This window comes from Streptopelia decaocto (genome assembly GCF_964273445.1).
Source record: "Streptopelia decaocto genome assembly, chromosome: 13".
NCBI lineage: Eukaryota > Metazoa > Chordata > Aves > Columbiformes > Columbidae > Streptopelia > Streptopelia decaocto.
In genome coordinates this window covers 9,438,080-9,458,993 of record NC_138668.1, presented here as the reverse complement: position 1 = coordinate 9,458,993, position 20,914 = coordinate 9,438,080, and the positions used below count along the sequence as shown (strand labels likewise).

General features: G+C 55.4%; 3 protein-coding genes across 7 annotated transcripts; 2 read left to right on the top strand and 1 right to left on the bottom strand.

The window, feature by feature from the left end:
• Nucleotides 1-1,477: 1,477 nt before the first annotated feature.
• NUBP2 (NUBP iron-sulfur cluster assembly factor 2, cytosolic) lies at nt 1,478-6,274 on the bottom strand. Of its 2 annotated transcripts, XM_082064812.1 has the most exons (7): nt 6,228-6,274; nt 4,947-5,065; nt 4,004-4,202; nt 3,532-3,686; nt 3,201-3,311; nt 2,834-2,903; nt 1,478-2,243 (listed from the first exon to the last, which is right to left on the bottom strand). In XM_082064812.1, the coding sequence occupies exons 1-7, from the start codon at nt 6,244-6,246 to the stop codon at nt 2,098-2,100; spliced, it is 819 nt and encodes a 272-aa protein (XP_081920938.1). In that variant the 5' UTR covers nt 6,247-6,274; the 3' UTR covers nt 1,478-2,097. The 2 variants fall into 2 exon arrangements, with proteins under 2 accessions (XP_081920938.1, XP_081920937.1); XM_082064811.1 differs by lacking the exon at nt 6,228-6,274 and having other exon boundaries at nt 4,947-6,139.
• Nucleotides 6,275-6,499: 225 nt separating this feature from the next.
• On the top strand, nt 6,500-15,174 carry SPSB3 (splA/ryanodine receptor domain and SOCS box containing 3). 3 transcript variants are annotated; one of them, XM_082064808.1, is made up of 7 exons: nt 6,500-6,647; nt 8,397-8,545; nt 10,153-10,330; nt 11,084-11,271; nt 13,153-13,255; nt 13,743-13,868; nt 14,163-15,174. In XM_082064808.1, the coding sequence occupies exons 2-7, from the start codon at nt 8,417-8,419 to the stop codon at nt 14,504-14,506; spliced, it is 1,068 nt and encodes a 355-aa protein (XP_081920934.1). In that variant the 5' UTR covers nt 6,500-6,647; nt 8,397-8,416; the 3' UTR covers nt 14,507-15,174. The 3 variants fall into 3 exon arrangements, with proteins under 3 accessions (XP_081920934.1, XP_081920935.1, XP_081920936.1); XM_082064809.1 differs by lacking the exon at nt 6,500-6,647 and adding an exon at nt 6,682-6,712; XM_082064810.1 differs by lacking the exon at nt 6,500-6,647 and having other exon boundaries at nt 14,220-15,174.
• Nucleotides 15,175-16,133: 959 nt separating this feature from the next.
• On the top strand, nt 16,134-20,912 carry NME3 (NME/NM23 nucleoside diphosphate kinase 3). Of its 2 annotated transcripts, none has more exons than XR_014185330.1 (5): nt 16,134-16,440; nt 16,830-16,960; nt 17,459-17,600; nt 17,874-17,986; nt 19,226-20,912. XR_014185330.1 is itself a non-coding variant. In XM_082064813.1 (5 exons), exons 1-5 carry the CDS (start codon nt 16,218-16,220, stop codon nt 19,341-19,343), a joined length of 687 nt encoding a protein of 228 aa, XP_081920939.1. In that variant the 5' UTR covers nt 16,146-16,217; the 3' UTR covers nt 19,344-20,912. The 2 variants fall into 2 exon arrangements, 1 of the variants encoding a protein (XP_081920939.1); XM_082064813.1 differs by having other exon boundaries at nt 16,146-16,440; nt 17,459-17,560.
• Nucleotides 20,913-20,914: the final 2 nt, after the last annotated feature.

The following is a 20,914-nucleotide window of genomic DNA, read 5'->3' as shown; positions in this document are numbered from 1 at the left end:
GGCAGCAGCAGGAGCTCCAGCTCCATGGCCACCCCAGGTCAGCCCAGTGTTATCACCACCTTCGGCTGCCCATCTTGGTGCTGCCACAGCAAGGAGAGCTGTGCCTGGGCAACACTGGGGGGGCAACAGCTCCCCAGGCTTCAAACAGAAACATTTCAGTCCTTTATCATTTAAATAGCAGCCCCTGGGTCAGTGCAGCCGCTCCTGGCTCCTGTCAGGAGCACAAGCATCTCTCAGCCTCTGGGATGGGGAAAAGCTGCACCCTTAGCCTGGAGCCCTCCCCATGGTGAGGGACATCCCTGCTGGGGCCAGGACTCATCAGTGGGACAAAGCAAAGCACCTTCCTGCCACAGAGCAGCTGGGAAATCCTAAAAAGGTCCCCCTGAGCTCCTCAGTAGGTCTAGGGAAGGGAGCAGATGACTTGCTTTACTCATTCCTTGCACTGGCAGGAGTAGGCAGGACACAGAAAGCTGCACACGTCACTTACCTGATAAATCGTAGCAGACAAATAAACCTTTGGAGCTATCGCAACCCATCTTGTAAGTATGTTTTTTCCAAAGCACTTGCTGCACCCGGCCGGGCTTTCTTATCAGAGCCCCTCAGGGCTGGCAGACGCAGGGTGAGGAGCACGGGCTCCCCAGGAAGCTGGAGGAGTTTGCAGCAAGTTTTCTGCAAGCCCTGGGTGGGTGGCACGTGCCCAGGGAGGGAGCGAGAGGTGCCCGGCCATCCCACAGAAGCCAACAGCCTGGTCAGACTCCAGCCCCGCTGCTCAGCTCTCTGAATCCCAGATAAGTGACCAAAGGTCAAACAAAAATTTCCAGGAAAGTTGCACATGGGGAAACCTGGTTAGGTGCGAGTCCTCGCTGCGGGCACAGCACGAATGGGGACAGATGCCCCTCCTGCTCACCTCTAAACAACGGCTGCCAGCCATAATTCAGTTTGGTTCGTAGAAATCTGAGATTTCCCCTTTCCTCTCCAGAACAGCACTGCAAGAGCAAGTCCTGAGCCTGGAGAGGGCACCCAGGCAGGAGGGGCTCAGAGTCCAGGAAGGAGGGAAATTAGACAAAGGATACCATCTTAATTTGCTTCCCCAGCTTAACTCCAGCCTGCAAGAAGAGGACAGGTCCTGCAGGAGCAGCAGCTCTGGGGCTACTGAAGGAGGTTCAAGGGAACAGGACAACCGGAGCAATGAGGCAGGAGCCACCCAGGGACATGGAGAAGCCCCATGTGTGGCAGGGCTGTGGAGAACAGCATCCTGCAAAGGACAGCCAGGGCCTGCTTTCAGCAAGACAAGGGACTGGCAGGATCTTGAAGCAGGGTGGAAGGAGGAAAGATTTAGCTGAACTTTGGCAAGGAAGTGGGGGAAAGCAGGAAATACCTGGATGTACATGAAGTGGATGTACATGAAGTGCTCCTAACACCATGACTCACAGCTACAAGGAGGCCTGAAGCCACAGAAAAATGCAAGCCACAGACATGGATTTTAAGAAAAGTATTTACTGTCTGGAACCTTTAAAAATATTCCTGAGTCACGATAATCCCGAGCAGATCAAACAAGGCCTCAAACAAGGCAGGATGCAGACCTCAAACATGTGGTCTGTCTCCTAAAGATGTTTTCCTCATGCGAAGCACATGCTGTGCCCTCATCAGCCCGTCAGGAACCAGCGACGTGAGACATCAGAGTGCGGCAGCCTGGCTTGGGTCCACATCAGGGCACCCAGCACGAACGCACCAGCCACCAAACCAAGTACCATATGATCCATCACGCAAGAACAGCAGTAGGAGAAGGCAGCAGCACGTGGAGCCACGATCCAGATGGTCAGTGCCGTTTGGGTTCAGTGAGGGAAAAAACAGTCAATGATGTTTGCCATTGTCGCTGCATCAGGTGATCATCAGATCCAGGAGGATAGAGCGGTGCTTCCCTTTTGGATCGCTGTGAGCGGCACTGATGCTGTGCTTCCCCCTCCCTCCGGCACCCCCACTGAGACAGTTTTATAGTTAAACAGTTTCTGCGTCCCCCTTCCCCACCAGCACGGGCTGCTGGTGGTGCTGCTGGGCCAGGGGCTCAGCCAGCAAGAGTCCTGCTCCGTGCCCTCCTCAGGAGCTCGGCTGTGACGTACCATCCAAGATCTGCTGGGCAATGTGAGCCAAGGCAGGGAAGGCAGCGCTCTTGGGAAACTCTCGGATGAAATCTCTGCCTTCCTCCAAGCTCTGGCTGAGTTGGGGGTCCAAGGGAACACAGCCTGGGGGACAGGAGGAACAGGGAGAGTGACTTGCTCATTGTAAGGCAAAGGCCTGGAGTTGGGATTGAAGAAATACCCTGCCAGAGTCATCTTCAGGAGAAGTGATGGGAAACAGAGCAACCGCCAGTCTCACCAAGTGCTCCAGGAGCTATTTCTCACCTGCGGCTGCTTCCTGTAGGCCCAAGACCCCATCACAACGCTTCTTGAGACACTCTCACCCCCGATCCCACCCCTGTCTGGAGGACAGGGTTCAGCCCTCAGCCCCCATTTCTCAGGGAGGCTCCTGAGCACTTCCGGATGGCTCTCGTGCACCTTCAGGCTGGCTCACTCTGTCACCACAATGTCAGCAGCAAGTGCAGGCTGCTGATCGTCAATGCCTCTGCTCCAGTGGGGCCAGACACCCACTCTGAGCAGCTTGTGTGGCTGAGAAACAAAGCAATAACCACACCTCACCTCTGAGCAGGTGCCAGGCGCTTGCAGGGACCTGGAGCCCAGCCTGCCTGACCCGTGATACTGCATCCCTCCAATCAAGCACCTCCACAGAGACATCCCCTCTAACTACAGAGAGCTCTGCTCAAGTGGCCACTCACCTAGGAAGGGGACCCCAGCGTGCTTGGCCAGCTCCTCACCTCCCCCTTTGGAAAAGATGTTTGTGCACTCCTGAAGGAGGAAGAGCAGAAGCAGTTGAGTCACAAACCCCAGAGCCCTGCACAACACTGCAGGCACTGCCTGCACGTGAGCAAAGCCAGCTCCCTCCACCTTCCAGCCTCAGGGCACTGCCTTTGCCCTGTCCTTCCCCAGCTCTCTTCAGGAAAGCAGAGCCAGTGGCTTCCAAAGCCAACACGCAGCAGCTCCTCATCTCCCCGGGTCATGGCATCACCCTTATGGTATTTGCTGATTTTTCCACCTGAGGCACCGCATCCTACAACACCCTGACTGCGACCTCAATAAACTCACCGAGCAGTGTGGGCAGACAAAGCCACTCATGTTCTCCACGATGCCAAGAACTCGTAAGCCTGTCTTCTTACAGAACGTCAGCTCTCGCCTCACGTCTCCCACAGCCACGGCCTGTGGGAAAGAGCAAGGGAGGTCAGGGGTGTCTGTCTGTCCAGACAGACGTTGGGTCTGGAGCAGGCATGCATCAAGTGACAGGTATATATGTAGAACAAGCAGCCATGGACAGGTCTGTGCAAACACCCACCCTGGGGTGCATATTCTCCCCCCAAACCACGCCCGGAGGCAGGAGTCTGCCTGGGAACTCCAGCACAGCCCGAGCTGGCTGCCCTACCTGGGGCGTAGTGACCAGGATTGCTCCAAGTGGCTTGTAAGGCCGCAAGGCCTCCACCGTGGAGATGTGCTCATCAGACGTGCCTGGTGGAGTGTCCACAATGAGGAAGTCCAGGTCCCCCCAGGCCACGTCAGCAACAAATTGTTTGATTAAGGCTATGGAAATAAAAGAGGCAGAAAAACAAATGAAAACCAAACCAGGTTTCAGCAGGTGCCTGGCAGCTGTGGGCCAGGCAGGGCAGGGGTCAGGAGGCAGCTTGTGTGACAAGGGCTTGGGGAGAGATGGCAGAGCTATCTGTCAGCACGTGAGATGTACTCTCCCCATCCAAGTGATCTGAACCCACTCCTGCAGAATAGGAGCCTTGTTCCTCCAAGGAATGACCTGCCCAGAAAAGCCTGGCCCCCAGCAGGAGGGTTCACGGGAGGTTCCTAGCACTGGAAAGTGGCTACCAACAGCAAAACCCGACTGTTACCATTTTTCTTGGGTCCTCTCCACACCACAGCATCATCCGGCTTCTCCAGCAGGAAGCCGATGGACATGAGCGAGATGCTCTTGTCTTGGTCCACAAAGACGGGGACCCAGCCGCTGTCACACTGATGCACGTCGTTGTCCTGTACCCTGAACATGCGGGGTATGCTGGGGCCACACAGGTCCACGTCCAGGATCCCCACCTGCAGGCGAGGAGGCAGAGCCCTTCAGACAGGGCTGAGCACTGCGGTAGCACCCGGTGCGCTCCTTCCTGGGGCAGGGGGAGGCAATGCCCCAATTTCAGCTGCTCGCAGCACTTTACAGAAGGGACTCTCTAGCTTAGCAGCTAGATTTGAAACACAGTTTCAAAGAACTGCTTTGAAGTTTGACTGCTCTCCCTGTCTCCTTCCCTGTCAGGAGCATCTCCTGGCTATTTCCAGGCACTTTGGGGAAATCTTTCTGCCAGACATCTGCCAGGATCTAAGTGGAATTGGCTCCACAGAGCCTTTAAAACAAAACAAACCCAAAACCAAAAAAAACAAACCTATGGAATTCAACTCATCTCATGCCCATACCATTCCTCTTTGTCCCATCATAATGCCACCCTTCATCTCACCTGCTTCACTCCACAAAGGGAGTGTGTGTTATACCACAAACCAGCCAAGACATTTTTTGGTGCTTTGGCTTTGAAAACAACAATAACAGTGAACCTTGGATGGTTTGAGTCTCTTGGATGAAGGGGAAGTGAACTGCAATTAATTGCAAGGGATCAGGCAAGCATAGAAAAAAAGAAACACTTGAGCTGCTACAACAAACAGCATTTTCACACAAAGGATCTATATGTTTCCCACACAGGACACGTGTACATAAAGGGCAAGCAAAACCCAGCCCAGCTGGAAGCTGGGAAGGAGAAGATGGAGCCCAGCAGCCCACAGACCCTCGTTCACCTTCTTCCCAGAGTGCCGCAGCGACAGAGCCAGCTCAGTGGAGATGGTGCTCTTCCCCACGCCGCCCTTCCCAGAGAGCACCAGCAGGATGTGCCGCACCCCGGACAGGTTGCTTCTCTCTGGGAAGAATGAGAACAGCAACAAGGCATCATAGTCTCTCCTGGTGTAAACCGGCAGCATCTGAAGGGTCAGTGCGGAGACACGGGTCCCTGCTGGGGGTGACAGTGGCTGTCACTGCTCCAAGAAGTCTGGCTTAAGTGTAAGGGAGATGGAGAGAAGAGATGGATGTGCCAGAGCCCTTTTGCCATCAGAAAAGGGATAATAAGAGCAATGACAGAAAACAATCCGTGGGGAGTAAAGGCTTTGTCCTGATGACCCAAGGGACAATTAGGCAAAGCAATAAACACCCACGGGGCCTCGTCACCATGTGCCTACGCCCAGTTCAGCCCAAGCCCTCTCAGGGAATGTCTGGAAAGCTGTTGGTGAGGTCAGGCCCTTGGTGTTTCCTTCCTCCACACCACACTGGTCACCTCCCTGTGGTCCCATGCTCTGCTCCAGCCTTTCCACTGTTTCTTACTGTGTTGCAAGTGCTGCCCGGGCCTCCACTTTGGGCTCAGCTGCCACATCCCATCACCGAAGAGCTGAGAGCAGGGAACGCTTAGGGCTGGTTCCCCAGCTTGGGGCTACACAGGTGGCAGAGGGTCAGACCGGGTGCTCTGGCTGCAGCTGAGCAAACACCACCCACCCGGCCCCACGTTCCCGGGTGCCCTGTCACTACCGGCCACTGACTCACAGCGCCGCACCAGGCCAGGCCCGGCGCCGCTCCGGCATCACACCGGCACGGGGACCAGCCGCATGGAGCCCACAACCACCATGGCGGACCTCATCCGCATCTCCACCGACGGTAACGGCGCTCGGTCCTGATAACGGGGAGGGAGGGAAGAAAGGGGACCGGGGCGGGGGAGATGGCGCCCCGCAGGGAGGTGCTCCCGGGAGATCGGCCCGCTGACAGCGGCAGCCCCACGCCAGGCCCGGCTACTTGGCACTGCCCGCTGCAGGAGCCAGGCCCGGGCCTCCGGCAAGGCCCAGCGCCACCCGCCGGTAACTGGGCCCCGCTGCCTCGGGGCCCCGGCCCAAGCACCGCGGAGTTCCCCTCACCGGGACCCGGGCCACAGCACTCGGCCAGACCCGGTCACCCCAGAATCCCCCCGCCCCACATACGGCCAGTTCCGGCCCGGTGGCACCGAGGAACCACCAGGTCGCGGCCTCATCGCCGCTCACCCCCTGCCACCGCCTCCATGCTGCTACCCGGCACCGTATGCTTCCGCCTTCCGCCGGGTTGAAGCCCCACCCACCAAGACTGGCAGGCGTCATCCCCAATCGCGAGCCGTGCGCTCACCGAGAATCCGTCCCTCCAGGCTTCGCAGCCAATCCAACCCTCTATCGACAGCCAATGGGCTTAGCGTTTTCCCTCACGGTGCGCACTCGCCCTCTGCAGTGGCCGCCCAATGGCTCCCCAAGGATTGACGCACGGCCCAGCCAGTGGCCCTGGGCTTTCCTCAGGCACTGCCCCCTCCGTCCTCCTTCCGCTGTGAGCGACAGGGCGATCAGCCATTGGCGAGGAGGTGTGGTGAGGATGTAGCCAATGGGCGCCTGGAAGGCGGTGTCGAGAGGAGATTGTTTATGTACCGGGAGGGAAAAGTAGGTCAGAGCGCGGCGGCAGGGCCGGACCGCGGGGCTTCGGCGGGAAGGGACGGGCAGGGCAGGTGGGCCGGGGCGCGGGTGGGACCTGGAGGCTGAATCCCGAGGCCTGGGCCCCGCAGGGACGGGCTAGGCCAAGCCGGGATGCGCGGCCCAAGCGCGGCGGCCTGGGCCGTCCGGGCCTTATCTGCGCGGGCTGGCCGCGCCGGGCCGGGGCTCCGCTGCCCGCCCTCCGGCGGGGCCGCTTACCCCTGAGCCCAGGCCGGGGCCGTCAGGGAGAGGGGACCGGGCCGCGGCTTCTCTACCATGACGAGCAGGTTCCCCCGCCGGTCGGTGCTGGGCAAGCGCTGCCCCAGCGAGCGGGGCTGGCCGTGCCGGGGGCTCCGTGCAGGACCCGGAGCACTGTCACGGTGCCGGGAAGCGCTGGGGCAGCTCCCGGGGCTGCCCGTCGGGGTCAGCTCTTGGGTCGGAGCGCAGAGGAGCGGCTGGAGTGGGTGGGACCCGGCTGGCGGGCGCTGTGCTGCTGTGGATGCTGGGGAAGGCGGGTTGTGTGTGGTTTTCAGTTCTTTCCCAACGTGGTTGTGTGTAGCAGAGGTGAGAGCCCCCTGATCTCGGCGGGTGGGATGCTCAGAGCTCTTCAGAGCATCCATGGGCACCTGCACAACCGGCTGTGGTTTGGCTTGTCCCTCTGTGGAGCTGCTGGCCCACCAGGGACTGAGGTGCAGGAGGAGCAGGGATGGGTGCTATGTGGTGCACACCAGGACAGGGCTGACACCCTGCACATTTGCAGGGCTTGTGTGTGCTCAGGGCTGACCTGGTGCACCGGAGTGGGTGTGCAGAGCATTGAGGGAGGCAGCTGGAGAGGCTGAGCAGGGGGAGTGGGTTCAAGGGATGGGAGGGGGGTCACAGCCCTGTGGGTGTCTCTTGGTGGGGAGTATTTTTCTGCAAAGATCAGCTTTGGGGGAAATGATATTGGGTGTTGAGGTTCTCCCATCACATCCAGCGTAATGCTCCCCTGTGGCGGCTGGGAACTGGTGGGGTCTGTTAGGCTGTACGCAGGGAAGGAGCTGGTGGAAATCTGCTGCTTATTAGCATCCCTGTTTCAGTCAGGAGACAGGCAGCTGCTCCGCTGCATGAGGCAAGTCAGGACGGGTCTGTGAAAAGGCTGTTTTCCCTTCAGTGAGAAAGAAAGTGGTCTCTCCCGCACCCCAAAGGCTGAGAGCAGGCAGTTGCCTGAAGGTGGACAAACAGCCTGCCCTACAGACAGAGAGACAGCTTGGCTGTGCAGAGTGGTGGAGACAGCTGAGCAGTGGAGCTGGAGCCCAGGCAGCTGCTGGAGGGTGACCAGGTGCTAGGGAGGCTGTGCCTTGGTGGCTGGCAGCCCTGACACTCTCCAGGCCAGCGGTAGGAGGTGGATGCTGGATCCATGTGTTGCGGAAGGGGCAGCTGCTGCTGCCACTGGGTCTTGGGAGCATTTCTGGTGGCCAGTTGAACACCCGGGCTCGGGCAGAAGTCGACTCTGCATGGAGAAAGAGGCTGAAGTTTGCAGGGGCTTGTGATACAGGATGAACTTATTTTGCATCAGTTTATCCATTGATGGGGCCTGTGCAGATGTGGTTCATGCTGATCTGTTCCTGGGGGTGCTATGGTGACACGGGGGAGGCTGTTTCAGAGGGTAGAGCCTGGTGAATGGTGGGTGAAAGTGGGACGTAGCTGCTGTGTGTAACCTCCTTTCCCTCACTCCCCCAGCTTATCTCTCTCGGAACAGCATGGCGCGACGCACGCGGAGCAGCAGGGCCTGGCACTTTGTCCTGAGCGGGGTGCGGCGCGAGGCGGACACTCGGGCGGTCGCCTTGGCCACTGGTGCACATGGCTGGGGCTACGACTCTGACGGGCAGGTAGGCTGATGCTTGGGTGGCTTTGAAACAGCACGAGGGAACTTTCCTCTCCCCTGACAGCAGGCACTTACTTAAGGTCTAAGCAGCCAGTACTTGAGCATGTAGAACTGGCCAAAATCACAAGAGATTTAATAAAATGTACAGGCCATCTAACGAGCCTCCTCCAAGCTCTGGCTTGGGGCTCCCAGCACATCTTCCCAAGGCAGAGAAGGTAAAGCTGCCCATGGTCCACACCCCAGTCATGCATCACAGCTCTGTGCTGTGTCAGTAGCTGAGCCAGGGAGCTGATGGGTGCTAAGCGAAAGGCATTTTTAAATGTATAAAGTGTGTGTGTTGTATGTAAAGTACACACAATATTTTTTAACATACACTTTAAGTACTTATCTAAAGATGTGTTTAAATTGGCTTAGTTCTCCAGTCTGGCTTGCTGTATGGCTGTGCTAACTTCTGGTCTTTGTGTGGCTGTTAGATGGTGGTGGAGGGAGTGGAGCTGCTTGAGTCTTTTCTCTGCAGTCAGAGTAGCTTTTTGTTTCTGCAGTAATGCGAATGACCAGATTTCTATATAGGAGTAGTTAGGAAGGGCAAATGAAAGACAGAAATCAAGCTTTTAAATCTGCAGGCTGGAGGAGTGGGCAGTACATAAATAAGCCTGAGTCATTTGTAGTCCCACTATCTTAGGCAGCTACAAGAACATGAGTTTAAAGGATTTTTGTCTTCAAATACTGCTTACGAAGTCTGCCATGGGGGTCAATAACAAGCAGGTACACCTTACTGGCATATAAACCCAGAGTAGGTCACTGCAAGCTGTGGTAAGGTACTCCATTAGGTGGCAACAAGCCTCCCAAAACACAGGGAGCTGAGATGAGGCTTTGACTCTTAGAGCATGCAGTGCAGGGACACTTTGGTCTCTTTGCACTTGGGAATAGTAAATCAAGTTTTTGTGTTCATACATGAAAGTAAACAAAAGCCTTTTAATCCTTCTGTAGGTGCCCTGTGGGCCTGTCTGCAGCACTGGCTGGCGTGAGGAGCGGCAGCCGTACTGCTTAACTGGTTCCCCTTTGTTCTGCCCTCTCCCCTGCATGGCCTCCTGTCCCTTTTCCTCCTTGTCTTGTTTGCCTCTTTCTTTCCTCTGGCAGCTCCCATGCTCTCAAGAGTGGTGATTTTCAGCTATGTGCTCTGCTTTTGTGGTGCCTTGGCTGGGGTCTCCAGCTGGCTGTAACCTGCCTATTGAAAACTGTAGCTTTAGCACAGAGTTTGCTTAAAAATGTTTGTATTAGACTTGGACTGTCACGCTGCTTGCTCGCTGTGACAGCTTCTTGCCCCTGGAAGGCACAATGAACACACCCAGTGCTGAGAGGTCTCTGCAGCTCAGACAGATTGCTGGCCAGGTCCCAAAGCAGAGTAATTTGACTGGTACAGCTCCTCGCTTCCCAGTGTGGTGGGCCAGGCTGGGCCACGATGCAGCTGTGCCACCACCGACTCCCGCACGAGCCTGGGGACCTCCCCACACAGCTCTGTGGCGTGCCAGAGCTTGTTGACCTCTGCCAGCCCAGCTCCCCAAGCCTGGGGGATGTTCAGTAGTGACTGTTCTCTGCTCTCCCCGGCAGCACAGTGACTCGGATTCGGAGCCAGAATTCTCCTCTCTCTCACCCTCCATCCCAAGTGCCATCCCTGTAACCGGAGAGTCCTACTGCAACTGTGAGAACCAGAGCGAAGCGCCCTACTGCTCCAGCCTGCATGCCCTCCACCGCGTCAAGGACTGCCAGTGCGGCGAGGAAGATGAGTGTAAGGAAGGGGCTCCCCAGCTACCTGCCATAGTCCTTTGGGGTTTGAGGTGGGTGCAGTCCTGGCCTGGTGGTATGGACTGCACCCCGGCACGGATTCTTCACTTTCCATGGGGACCCTTATCTCTGTCCCTGTGTGCGGTGCTCCTTTATATCTGAAGGCTGTGTAGAATGTAGCAAGATGTTTCAAGGGTTAAGTGCTGAACTTGTTAACACATCAGCATTCACCTCTGGGGACCTGCTTTCAGATCTGGCTGAGGCCACAAGTGAACCAGCCCTTGTGGTTACAGCCCTCTTGCTGCCGATCCCTGGTATGGCTGGTAGGGTGCCCGGCCAGAGTGCTCGAAGCAGAGGGGAGAGGCAGGCAGAGGGTGGGCTTGGACTGGCTGAGAAAGTCCATGGTGTAGTGGAGCTGCCCTGTGAGCCTACGAGAAGTGTGGGAAGGAAAGAGGCTCCGCCTGGGTCTGCCGAGGCTCATGTTGGCCAAAATGGGGACTGGTTAATGCCGACAGTTTGGGGTTAAGTACACTGAACTGTCCCTGGTGTGACACTGCAGAATAGTTCAGGCCTCAAACAACCCTCCAATATGCACAGCTTATGATTTAACCTCTTATAAGGTAAACAAACAAACAAACAAAAAAAACAGAAAACCTCCCGACCAGCCTTAAAAATAAATGTCCATGTGTGCTTTGGCTTGGAGTTGGCTCCCTGAGGGCCTTTGCCCATCCTTGTCCCCTCTCTGCTTCCTGAGCAGATTTTGACTGGGTCTGGGACGACCTGAATAAGTCGACGGCCACCCTGCTGAGCTGCGACAACCGCAAGGTGAACTTCCACATGGAGTACAGCTGCGGCACTGCTGCCATCCGCGGGAACAAAGAGCTGGCAGACGGGCAGCACTTCTGGGAGATCAAGATGACCTCCCCGGTCTATGGCACAGACATGGTATGTGGGGCAGAGTTGCTTATGGGCACAGAGAAATGTTCAGTGTTCTTTGAATGGGGACTGGGAGAATTGAGTACTGCCTGCTGGAGGAGATAAATCATATTTGAGGTCATCTAAGGAACCTGACTGTGCACAATTCCATGGGACCTGATGGTCTCATCCACGGGTCCTGAGGGAACTGGTGTATGAAGTTGCTGGGCCACTATCCATCATATGTGAAAAGTTGTGGCAGGCTGATAAAAGTTTCCAGTGACTGGAAAAGGGGAAACATAACTGCCACCTTTAAAAATGGAAAAAGGAAGACCTGAGGAACTGCAGGCCTGTCAGTCTCACCTCCGTGCCTGGCAAGATCATGAAGCCGATCTTCCTGGAAACTAAGCTGAGGCATATGGAAAACGCAGAGTTGACTAGTGACAGCCAGCATGGCTTTGCTAAGGGCAAATTGTGTCTGACAAATCTGGTGGACTTCTATGATGGGGTTACAGCATTGGTGGATAAGGGAAGAGCAAGTGACATCATCTACCTGGGCTTGTGCAAAGCATTTGGTGCTGCTCCACACGACATCCTTGGTTCTAGAATGGAGAGGACATGGGTTTGACAGGTGGACCACTTGGTGGATAAGGGCTGGATGGTCGCACTCAAAGAGTTGTGGTCAACAGCTTGATGTCCAAGTGGAGTCCAGTGATGAGTGGTGTTCCTCAGGGCTCTGCACTGGGACCAGTATTATTTAGCATCTCTGTCGGAAATGTGGACAGTGGGATCAAGTGCACCCTCAGCAAGTTTGCAGATGACACCAAGCTGAGTGAGGTGGCCGACACACTGGAGGGAGGGGATGGCATCAGAGGGACCTAGACAGGCTTGTGAGGTGGGCCTGTGTGAACTTCCTGAAGTTCAAAAAAACAAATGCAAGGTCCTGGTCGTGGGCGATGCCAGAAATTGATACAGACAGACTGGAGTATGAAGAGATTGAGAGTTTCCCTGAGGAAAAGGACTTGGGGGTGCTGGTGGCTGAAAAAAGCTGGACATGAGCCAGCAATGTGCACTTGCAGCCCAGAAAGCCAAATTGTTTCCTGGGCTGCATCAAAAGCACTGTGGCTAGCAGGTCAAGAGATGGGATTCTGCCCCTCTGCTCTGGTGAGACCCCACTGGCAATTGGAGTTGTGGGGTCCTCAGCACAGCAAAGACCTGTTGGAGCAGGGCCAGAGGAGGCCACAAAAGTGGTCTGAAGCTGGAACAGCTCTGCTGTGGGGACAAGCTGAGAGAGTTGGGGTTTTTCAGCCTGGAGAAGAGAAGCCTCTGGGTAGACCTGATTGCAGCCTTTCAGTACCCATAGCAGGGCCTACAAGAAAGCTGGAGGGAGACATTTTGCGAGGGAATGTAGTTTTTGGATGAGAGGTTATGCCTTTGAAGTAAAAGAGGGTAGATTTAGATTAGATATAAGGAAGAAATTCTTTACTGTGAGGGTGGCGAAGCACTGGAACAGGCTGCTCAGAGAAGGTGTCGATGCCCCATCCCCAGAAGTCTTCAAGACCAGGCTGGATGGGGCTTTGAGCAACCTGGTCTAGTGGAACGTGTCCCTTCTCTTGGCACAGGTTTTGGAGCTAGATGGTCTCTTAAAGTGTATTGCAACCCAAACCATTCTTTGAACAGGACAGCAAGCTTCTCCAGCAGTTCAGCTGCACCTTCTCACTTGGGAAAGGGAACTGGAGCCGGGAGCCTTCAGCTCCGGCATGAAACCTCTGACTTGGCTTCACCAAAACCTCTGGGTGTTTTGGACTGTGCCAAGTAAAGGAGGGGAGAGCTGGAGGTGGAGTTTCAGTTGTGTTTTGTTACTTGCAAACACACTAAGCTTGTGCTGTTCTTTCTGGCCTTGCCTCCCAGATGGTGGGAATCGGGACATCAGATGTGAATCTGGACAAGTATCGCCACACCTTCTGCAGCCTGCTGGGCAAGGATGAGGACAGCTGGGGACTGTCCTACACAGGTAACGCAGGCAGGGCAGTGGCAGAGGGCAGGATAGTTGGAAAGGCAACAGTGGGCCTAAGCCTTGTCCTAAGAGAGAGAGAATTAAATGGTATGAATGAGACTGAGGCCAAAAAGGCCACCAGGCCTGTGAGTCCCCTTGTTAAGGAGAACCAGAGTGGCTGCCTGTAGCTGCAGTGCTTGGAGTGTCTCACCTTGGCTGCGTTTTGCAGAGCCCTTAGAATGGGTGCGTGAACCCCCAGGGTGCTGAGGCGGCCGGTTGCACGTTGCTGACGGGGGGTTTCAGTGCCACTTCCTGCGCTCTGGTATTGCAAAACCTCAACTTTCCCCTTTTCATCACCACTCTGGGGTGAGTGGGCAGGGATCTGGCATGGAGGGATTTTTTAGGCACTGAGCAAGGCTGTGCCAGTAAGAACTTGGAGTGTGGGAGTTGGGATGAATTTGTAGAGTGCAGGCTTTCCACTGAATGCCTTTACTTCTGTTTTAAGGGCTACTGCATCACAAGGGAGACAAAATAAGCTTCTCTTCAAGGTTTGGCCAAGGTTCCATCATTGGGGTGCACTTGGACACGTGGCATGGGACACTCACGTTCTTCAAAAACCGCAAGTGCATTGGTAAGAGCAAGGGCAGCTTCTGCGGGCAGAGGGGCCGGGGGGAACAGCGCAGCTTTGGCTGAGCTCAGTCTGGATGCAGCAGGGCTGCCGGAGAAAACACTGGCAAAGTAAAAGACCACGGCATGAAGCAAGTGGGAGGAAGGCTAAGCTTGGTTTTAATAGGTTGGGATTTCAAAAGTCTCTTTTCCAAGCACTTTCCAACAGCTCTCTAGTTAATATGATCAGGGTAGCTGGGAGGAGTGAGGTCACCTCATCAAAACTAATGCAAAAGCCCCTTGATGCTGTCCCCCACAGGGGTTGCAGCCACAAAGCTGCAGAACAAGAAGTTTTACCCCATGGTGTGCTCGACAGCAGCCAAGAGCAGCATGAAGGTGATCCGCTCCTGTGCCAGCTGCACGTCTCTCCAGTATCTCTGCTGTTACCGCCTGCGCCAGCTCCTGCCCAACTACGTGGACACGCTGGAGGTGCTGCCGTTGCCACCGGGACTCAAGCAGGTGCTACACAACAAACTGGGGTGGGTCTTGAGCATGAACTATAGCACATCAAAGCCTTCCTCCTCCTCCTCGGGAAGCGACTCAGACAGTTCCTGTGGCTCAGACGCAGAGGCCTGCCAAAGGAAGAGGTGCAGGAGGACATAATGTCTCTGCAGATGAACTGCTCTGAGGGAGTTGGGTGGGGTTTTGTTCTGCCGCCTGCAAGGGCTGGCCGGGCCTGATGCACCTCTTTCTTCATGGGGACTTCCATTTCTATTTGTTTGCAAAGATTTCTCTTAAGTGGCTGGAAATCTTTAGCCTAAACATCCATCACATGCATAGAAAATACCTGTAGACTTACAGAGGTCCCAGCTCTGTGAAACTGGTAAACTGCAGCCAGATATCTGAGCTTTGTCTCCTGACTTGCTATCAAAGCCATCGCCTCTTCCCGAAGGATCCCTCTTCTTTGCAGACTCTCATCAGGGCCAAGATTTAAGGTGCCCTCCTGGTTTCACAGTGTATTTGACTCTAGTCATATAACGGACTTGACTCATCAAAATACAAAATCAAAGACCGGCCCCCTCCTCCTAACTGCTGTGTGTTGGTTTGGTATCTGCGATGAACTCGTCACACTATGGGGCACGATCTTGTAGCAGTGTGTGGGGAAACAGATTCCTAGAGCTGCATCTGCGTCGCTGTTGTGAAAGAGCAGTTGCCTAAACGAGCCAAGCTCTCGAGCCCCCTATGACTTTAATTGCTTTGCATGTTGGCTCCTTCTGCTTTTCCTCTATCAAAGACTGTATTAAACTGTAATAATAAAAGTAGAAACTGTCTTTTGTTCCTCTTATGGCCCGTGATGGCAGGAATCTGAAGGTACTTGTCAAAATATGCATGTTGGCACAGCCACTGGACTTTTCCTCTGCTCCTATTACAAACCTGCAAAGGTTCTGGTAAGGCTATTTGCACCACGGTAATTCCATGCTGAGCCACACAACTCAGTGCCTTTCTTTCCCACACCACAAATCTTAAGTGAAGATGGCATAAAAGGACCTGGGGATGTTAGCTGACGGAACATGAGCCAGCAGTGTGCCCAGCTGCCCAAAAAGGCCAACAGCACCCTGGCTTGTACCAGCACTTATGCGGCCAGCAGGACCAGGGCAGTGACTGTCCCCCTGTACCCCTCACTGATGAGGCTGTACCTCAAATAATGGGTTCAGTTTGGGGCCCCTTACTACAAGACCTTGAGGTGCTGGAGCAAGTTCAGAGAAGGGAAGGGAGCTGGTGAAGGGTCTGGAGCACAAGTGTGATAGGAGTGGCTGAGGGACCTGGGGGGTTCAGCTGGAGAACAGGAGCTGAGGGGAGACCTTATTGCTGTCTGCAACTGCCTGAAAGGAGGTTGTAGCATGGAGGGTGTTGGTCTCTTCTCCCAAGTAACAAGCAATAAGACGAGAGGAAATGGCCTCAAGTTGCTCCAGGAGGTTTAGATGGGGTATTAGGAAAAATTTATTCATGGAAAGGGCTGTCGGGCATTGGAACAGGCTGCCCAGAGCAGTGGTGGAGTCACATCCCTGGAGGGGTTTAAAAAGATGTGTAGATATGGCTCTTAGGGACATGGTTTAGTGCCAGTTTTAGGTTAATGCGTGGACTCTGTGACCTTGAGGGCCTCTTCCAACCGAAATGATTCTGTGGCTCTTGCTTCTCTGGTGCCAGGCTCTGAATGAGATGCTTAGTGGGGCAGGACAGGCTCTGTCAGCCGCCCGTACCCGTGCTGCAGCAGAGGAACAGCCTCGCTGGGCTGCTGCTCCCCAGAACTCACTCAGGTACGGGCAGCCGAAGGCAGGAGTTTCCGCCCGGGTCCGCGTTGCTCGCTCCCGCCATGGGAAGCGCCAGCCCCCCCGTTGCCATGGGAACGGCGGAAGCGACCTCGCTCTCGGCCCCGCCGCTCCTCGGCCCCAGCACGATCGTTCCGCCGGAGGCGGGTGTGGGGCCGGCCCGAGGGCGCGGAGAGCGCGGGGCGGGGCAGGGGGGCGGCCCCTTTAAGAGCGGCGCCGCCATGATCTGCCTGGTGCTGGGCCTCTTCGCCGGGCTCTTCCACAGTGGTGCGAACCGGGGCGGGACCTCTGTGTCCCCGCGCCTGAGGGGCCGGGCCGGGCCGGGCCTCCCTGTCCCACCCGCGGCTGAGAGGCCGGGGCCGGGTTCCCCTTTGTCACGCCCGCGGCTGAAGGGCCGGGGCCGGGTTCCCATTTGTCACCCCCGCGGCTGAGTGGCCGGGCCGGTCTCCCTTTGTTGTCCCCCTTCCGCGACCGCGGGCTCGGGGCCGGGCAAAGACCCCTCCCTTGTTCCCCACCCCCCGCGGTTGAAGTCTGGGGCCGGGCAGGGACTCCCCCATTCTCCCCCTTCCCCGTGGCTTCTCGGTACCCGCTTTTCCCTCCGCGGCTGAGGGCCAGGGTTGGGCTCCTTCCTCCCTCACGCCTCCGCTCTCCCGCAGCCTGCAGCGGGGCCAATGAACGCACCTTCGTGGCCATCAAACCAGACGGGGTCCAGCGACACCTGGTCGGGGAGATCATCCGGCGGTTCGAGAGGAAGGGCCTGCAGCTGGTGGGGCTGAAGCTGCTGCAGGTGAGCAGCCCGGCCAGGGCTGCCGGAGCTGGGGGGTCCCTTGGTGCCCAGGGGCCCAGGTGGGAGCAAAGCCTCTGTGGCTCTCCTGGTGAATCCCAGGGGGGTTCTGCTTGTCCCCCAGCTTGTACAGCCTGCTGTTGTCATTCAGGCAGCAGGTCATTGCAGGTCAGAGGGGTGCTGGCACCCAGGTGCCTACACTGCTTCTGGAGGGTGATTTCCCGCTGTGCGGATCATGCATGCCCTTTGCTATCTGTGCTCCAGGGCTCTTGTATGTTGTTGTGCTAAGCTGGCTGGTGTTGCTCCTCTGACCCAGAAACTTCTCCCCTCCCTATGTCAGGCCTCAGCAAAGCAAAGCCATTTAATTCCTGGAAGTGAGTGTCTGTCCAGGAGCTTAATTGGAACATGTCCTATCCAGCTTTAATCACCTCCCTCAGGTGTAGACCTTGCCCAAATCGCATCCACTCAGAGCAGACTAAGCTTTGTGCTCTTTGTGCTCAGGCCTCAGAGGAGCTGCTGAAAGAGCACTACATCGCGCTTCGTGACCGTCCCTTCTACAGCCGGCTGGTGAAGTACATGAGCTCTGGGCCTGTCGTGGCCATGGTGAGTGCTGGCCAGGTCCTCCTGAACCAAGGAACAGAAAGTAAGTGCAAAGAATAAGAGGCATTGGCTTATGGTATGATGAAAACAAGCTGGCCTTTCTTTTCAGTGGGCCTCTTGAAGCCATACTGAATTGTAGGAACGTTTTCTGTGGTAAAGTAAATTCAGAGATAGTTTTTGATTATTTTCCAAAATCGATTTTTGAAGACTATTTACAGAGAGATCCTTTCTTGTCTCTCACCCAGGTGGATCAGGACAGATGATAGGACCTGCTATGGGAGTGGTGGAAGCTGATTCTTGTTTTGCCATCACATAGGTCTGGCAGGGCCTGGATGTGGTCAAGACAGTTCGCATGATGATTGGGGAGACTGACCCAGCCGAATCCAGGCCTGGCACCATCCGAGGAGACTTCTGCGTTGAAGTCAGCAAGTGAGAGCTTTGGTTTCTTGTTCCCTCAGTATTTCTGGGCATCCTGTCTCGGGCTTCCTGTGCAAGGCCTGCCTGAGCCACATGAATCTGCATCAGCAGAGCAGAGCTGCTCCCTTCTGTGCTCAGATGTGAACTGTCTGACAGCTTGCAGAGCAGCTCTGGCAGGAGGAGCTGACCCTCTGCCTCTGGGGCTGGTTTAGCCAGAAGGAAGAGCCTGGGTTTGTGTCTTTCCTGCCTCCTGGGGCCTCCTCTGTTGGTAGCAGGTGGGGCTTGCTTTTCTGTTGCTCTGGAGAATCAGGACTGTAAGGCTGTGAAGAAGGAGGAGCCCTCTAAGCCCTTTCCTGGGGGAGCAGGGCACCTGGAGAACTGCTTCAGCTCCACTGGGCATCTGAGTCAGTAACAAAAGCCAAGCAGGAGCTCTCTGTGCCTTATGGCTCTTCACTGGTGAAGATCTGCTGGCTGTGACCTTGGGTGGCTGCAGCCTAGCTGGTGGTAGACACCGCTTTTATGGAATGCTCCTGGCCTAGGTATCTGTTCTGTGGTATCAGATACCAAACCTGCTGCAGTGGGCCTTCTTTGACAGATGAAGGGGGTGGAAATCTGGGGGCAAAACTTGAATTCTGACATAAAATCAAGGTGAACCCCAAATCAACAACCACTTGCAGTTCTTCCTCTAGCAAACATGAAATTCAACAAGGGCAAATGCTGGATTTTTCACCTGGGACACGGCAACCCTGGCTGTGCCAGGGGAGGTTTAGGTTGGACACTGGGAAAAGATTCTTCACCCAGAGGGTGCTGGAGCACTGGAACAGGCTCCCCAGGGAGGTGTCACAGCCCCAACCTGACAGTGTTCAAGAAGAGACTGGACAACATCCTCAGACACACGGTGTGAACTGTGGGGTTGTCCTGTGCAGGGACAGGAGTTGGACTCGATGATCCTTGTGGGCCTCTTCCAACTCAGGACATTCTGATTCTATGAAGCAAATGGCTCCTCATCATAGGAGGAAGGAGTGCAGAGAACTGGCAGCTTCTGCACATCCATGACCTAAGCCATGTTCAGTGTAACCACAAACAGCCCCTGAGTGGGAATGAGGGGGGCTGCACGGTGGGGAAGAATATCATAGGATGTAACTGGCTCAATCAATTTAATTAAATCTGTGAAGATGAAACTTTCCAAACTGCAGCTTCCCTCTCCCACATTTCTCTGCTTGGAGCTGATCCCTCTCTTCTTCCCCACAGGAATGTGATCCATGGCAGTGACTCGGTTGAGAGTGCCCGACAGGAGATCTCCCTCTGGTTCCGCCCAGAGGAGCTGACTTGCTGGGAGGACACAGCTGAGCACTGGATCTATGCGTGAGAAGCACGGCCTTAGGGCAGTATGTGTTCCTGAGTGGGCACGGGGCGTTTCCATCCATTTCATTGCAGCTGCCTGGGCTGGTTGTGGATCCTGCTGCAGCATCATGTGCTGTGGGAGTGTCAGTTCTGTGTGTGGATGGAGGGGTTCTGGGAGCTCGTCTCTGTGTGTAACCCTGTGGTTCAGCTCCCTGCAATAGCAGCTATTTCTTTTTTACTCTCTCTGCTATAGTAAGTAGTTGGTGCTTTTGCTCTGTTTGGTGCAGCATCTTAAATCCCAAATAGCTCAAGTTGATTTACTGATGCGAAAACTGGGCTCTGTGCCCATTCCTGTATGTTCTTAGACCTGCCTGGCACTGGAGAACGTGTGCTTCTCACCACTGGGAGAGATGCAGTGGTCACTACAAAGTGATGTGATTGATATCATCAACTTGCATTTTTACAAGGTTCTTTACCAAGGGCTCTTAAAGAATTCAGCTGCTATGGAACAAGGGGGAAAGTTGCCCTGTGGGGTAGGAGCTTGTTCCAAGAGAAAGAATGCAGGGCAGGACAAACCACTCTCTCTGCCTTGGTGGAAGTGCTGTGTGCCAGGGCTGGCACAAATTCACCTGGCTTCAGACATGATTAGCGAGTCTGTGGAAGGATGATTCACCAAATGCTGTTAAACGCACAGTTTTTCTTGCTCTGGTTCCTGGCTGTGGCTGCTGGGAGCACGGAAGCAACTTCTCTGGTTCTGTGGGCCTCTGCTGCTGGCTGCCTGGCCCCAGCCTGACCCAGCTCGGTCATCTCATGCTGTACCTCCACGAGGATTGACGTGTGCTAGTGAAGCCGCAGCGCTGTGCAAAATACAGGGATAGAAGGGAGTGAGGTGAAGAAGGATTTGTAGACTTGGGGCTTAGGAGGACTACTTAGTCCTCTGTTGTGCACAGTGCATGCTGTGGAGTCCTGGCACCAAGCTCTGGGAGATCTCAAGGTCTTTCTTGTTTGGTTGTGGAGTTTCCTGCTGGGAGGGTTTCTGGACCAGCTGGACACCACCTTGAACCTGCTGTGAGCTGCTCCTGGAACATCAAACTCCTCTGAGCTGCGTTGTGTCTCAGCTCTCTGTGCAGCCTTGCTGGAACATAAGGGCAGGGACAGCAACATTGCACCTGCTGTAGAACAGGCACGGTCAACGGTCAAACCCAGGGAATGAGGTCCCCCAGCGTTCTCCTCCATGTAGGCTGAGACATTTTGCCCATGCCCTAAAAGCCTGTCTCTCTCCCTGGCTCCCCAGCTTTGCAGCTGCTGGGGAATGAGTGCAGCTCTCCAGGGGCAGAGGAAATTCACCCCTGCTCCCTGCTCTGGGCTGGCCCTGTGGCTGCTGGGGCTGAGCCAGGAAGCACCAACACTGACACAGGAATGAGCACTAAGGGGACAGAGCTTTTTTTTAGCTGCCCCACTGCCGCAGTCAGAGCTCCTCCTGCCCTTGAGGCCTTCTCCAGGTAGCTGGTTAAAGCTCTTGAGTACGTGACAGATTGATTGTTCCCATCACTCACCCATGTGCTTTTTCATAATAAATTCTGCAGTCCAATCATC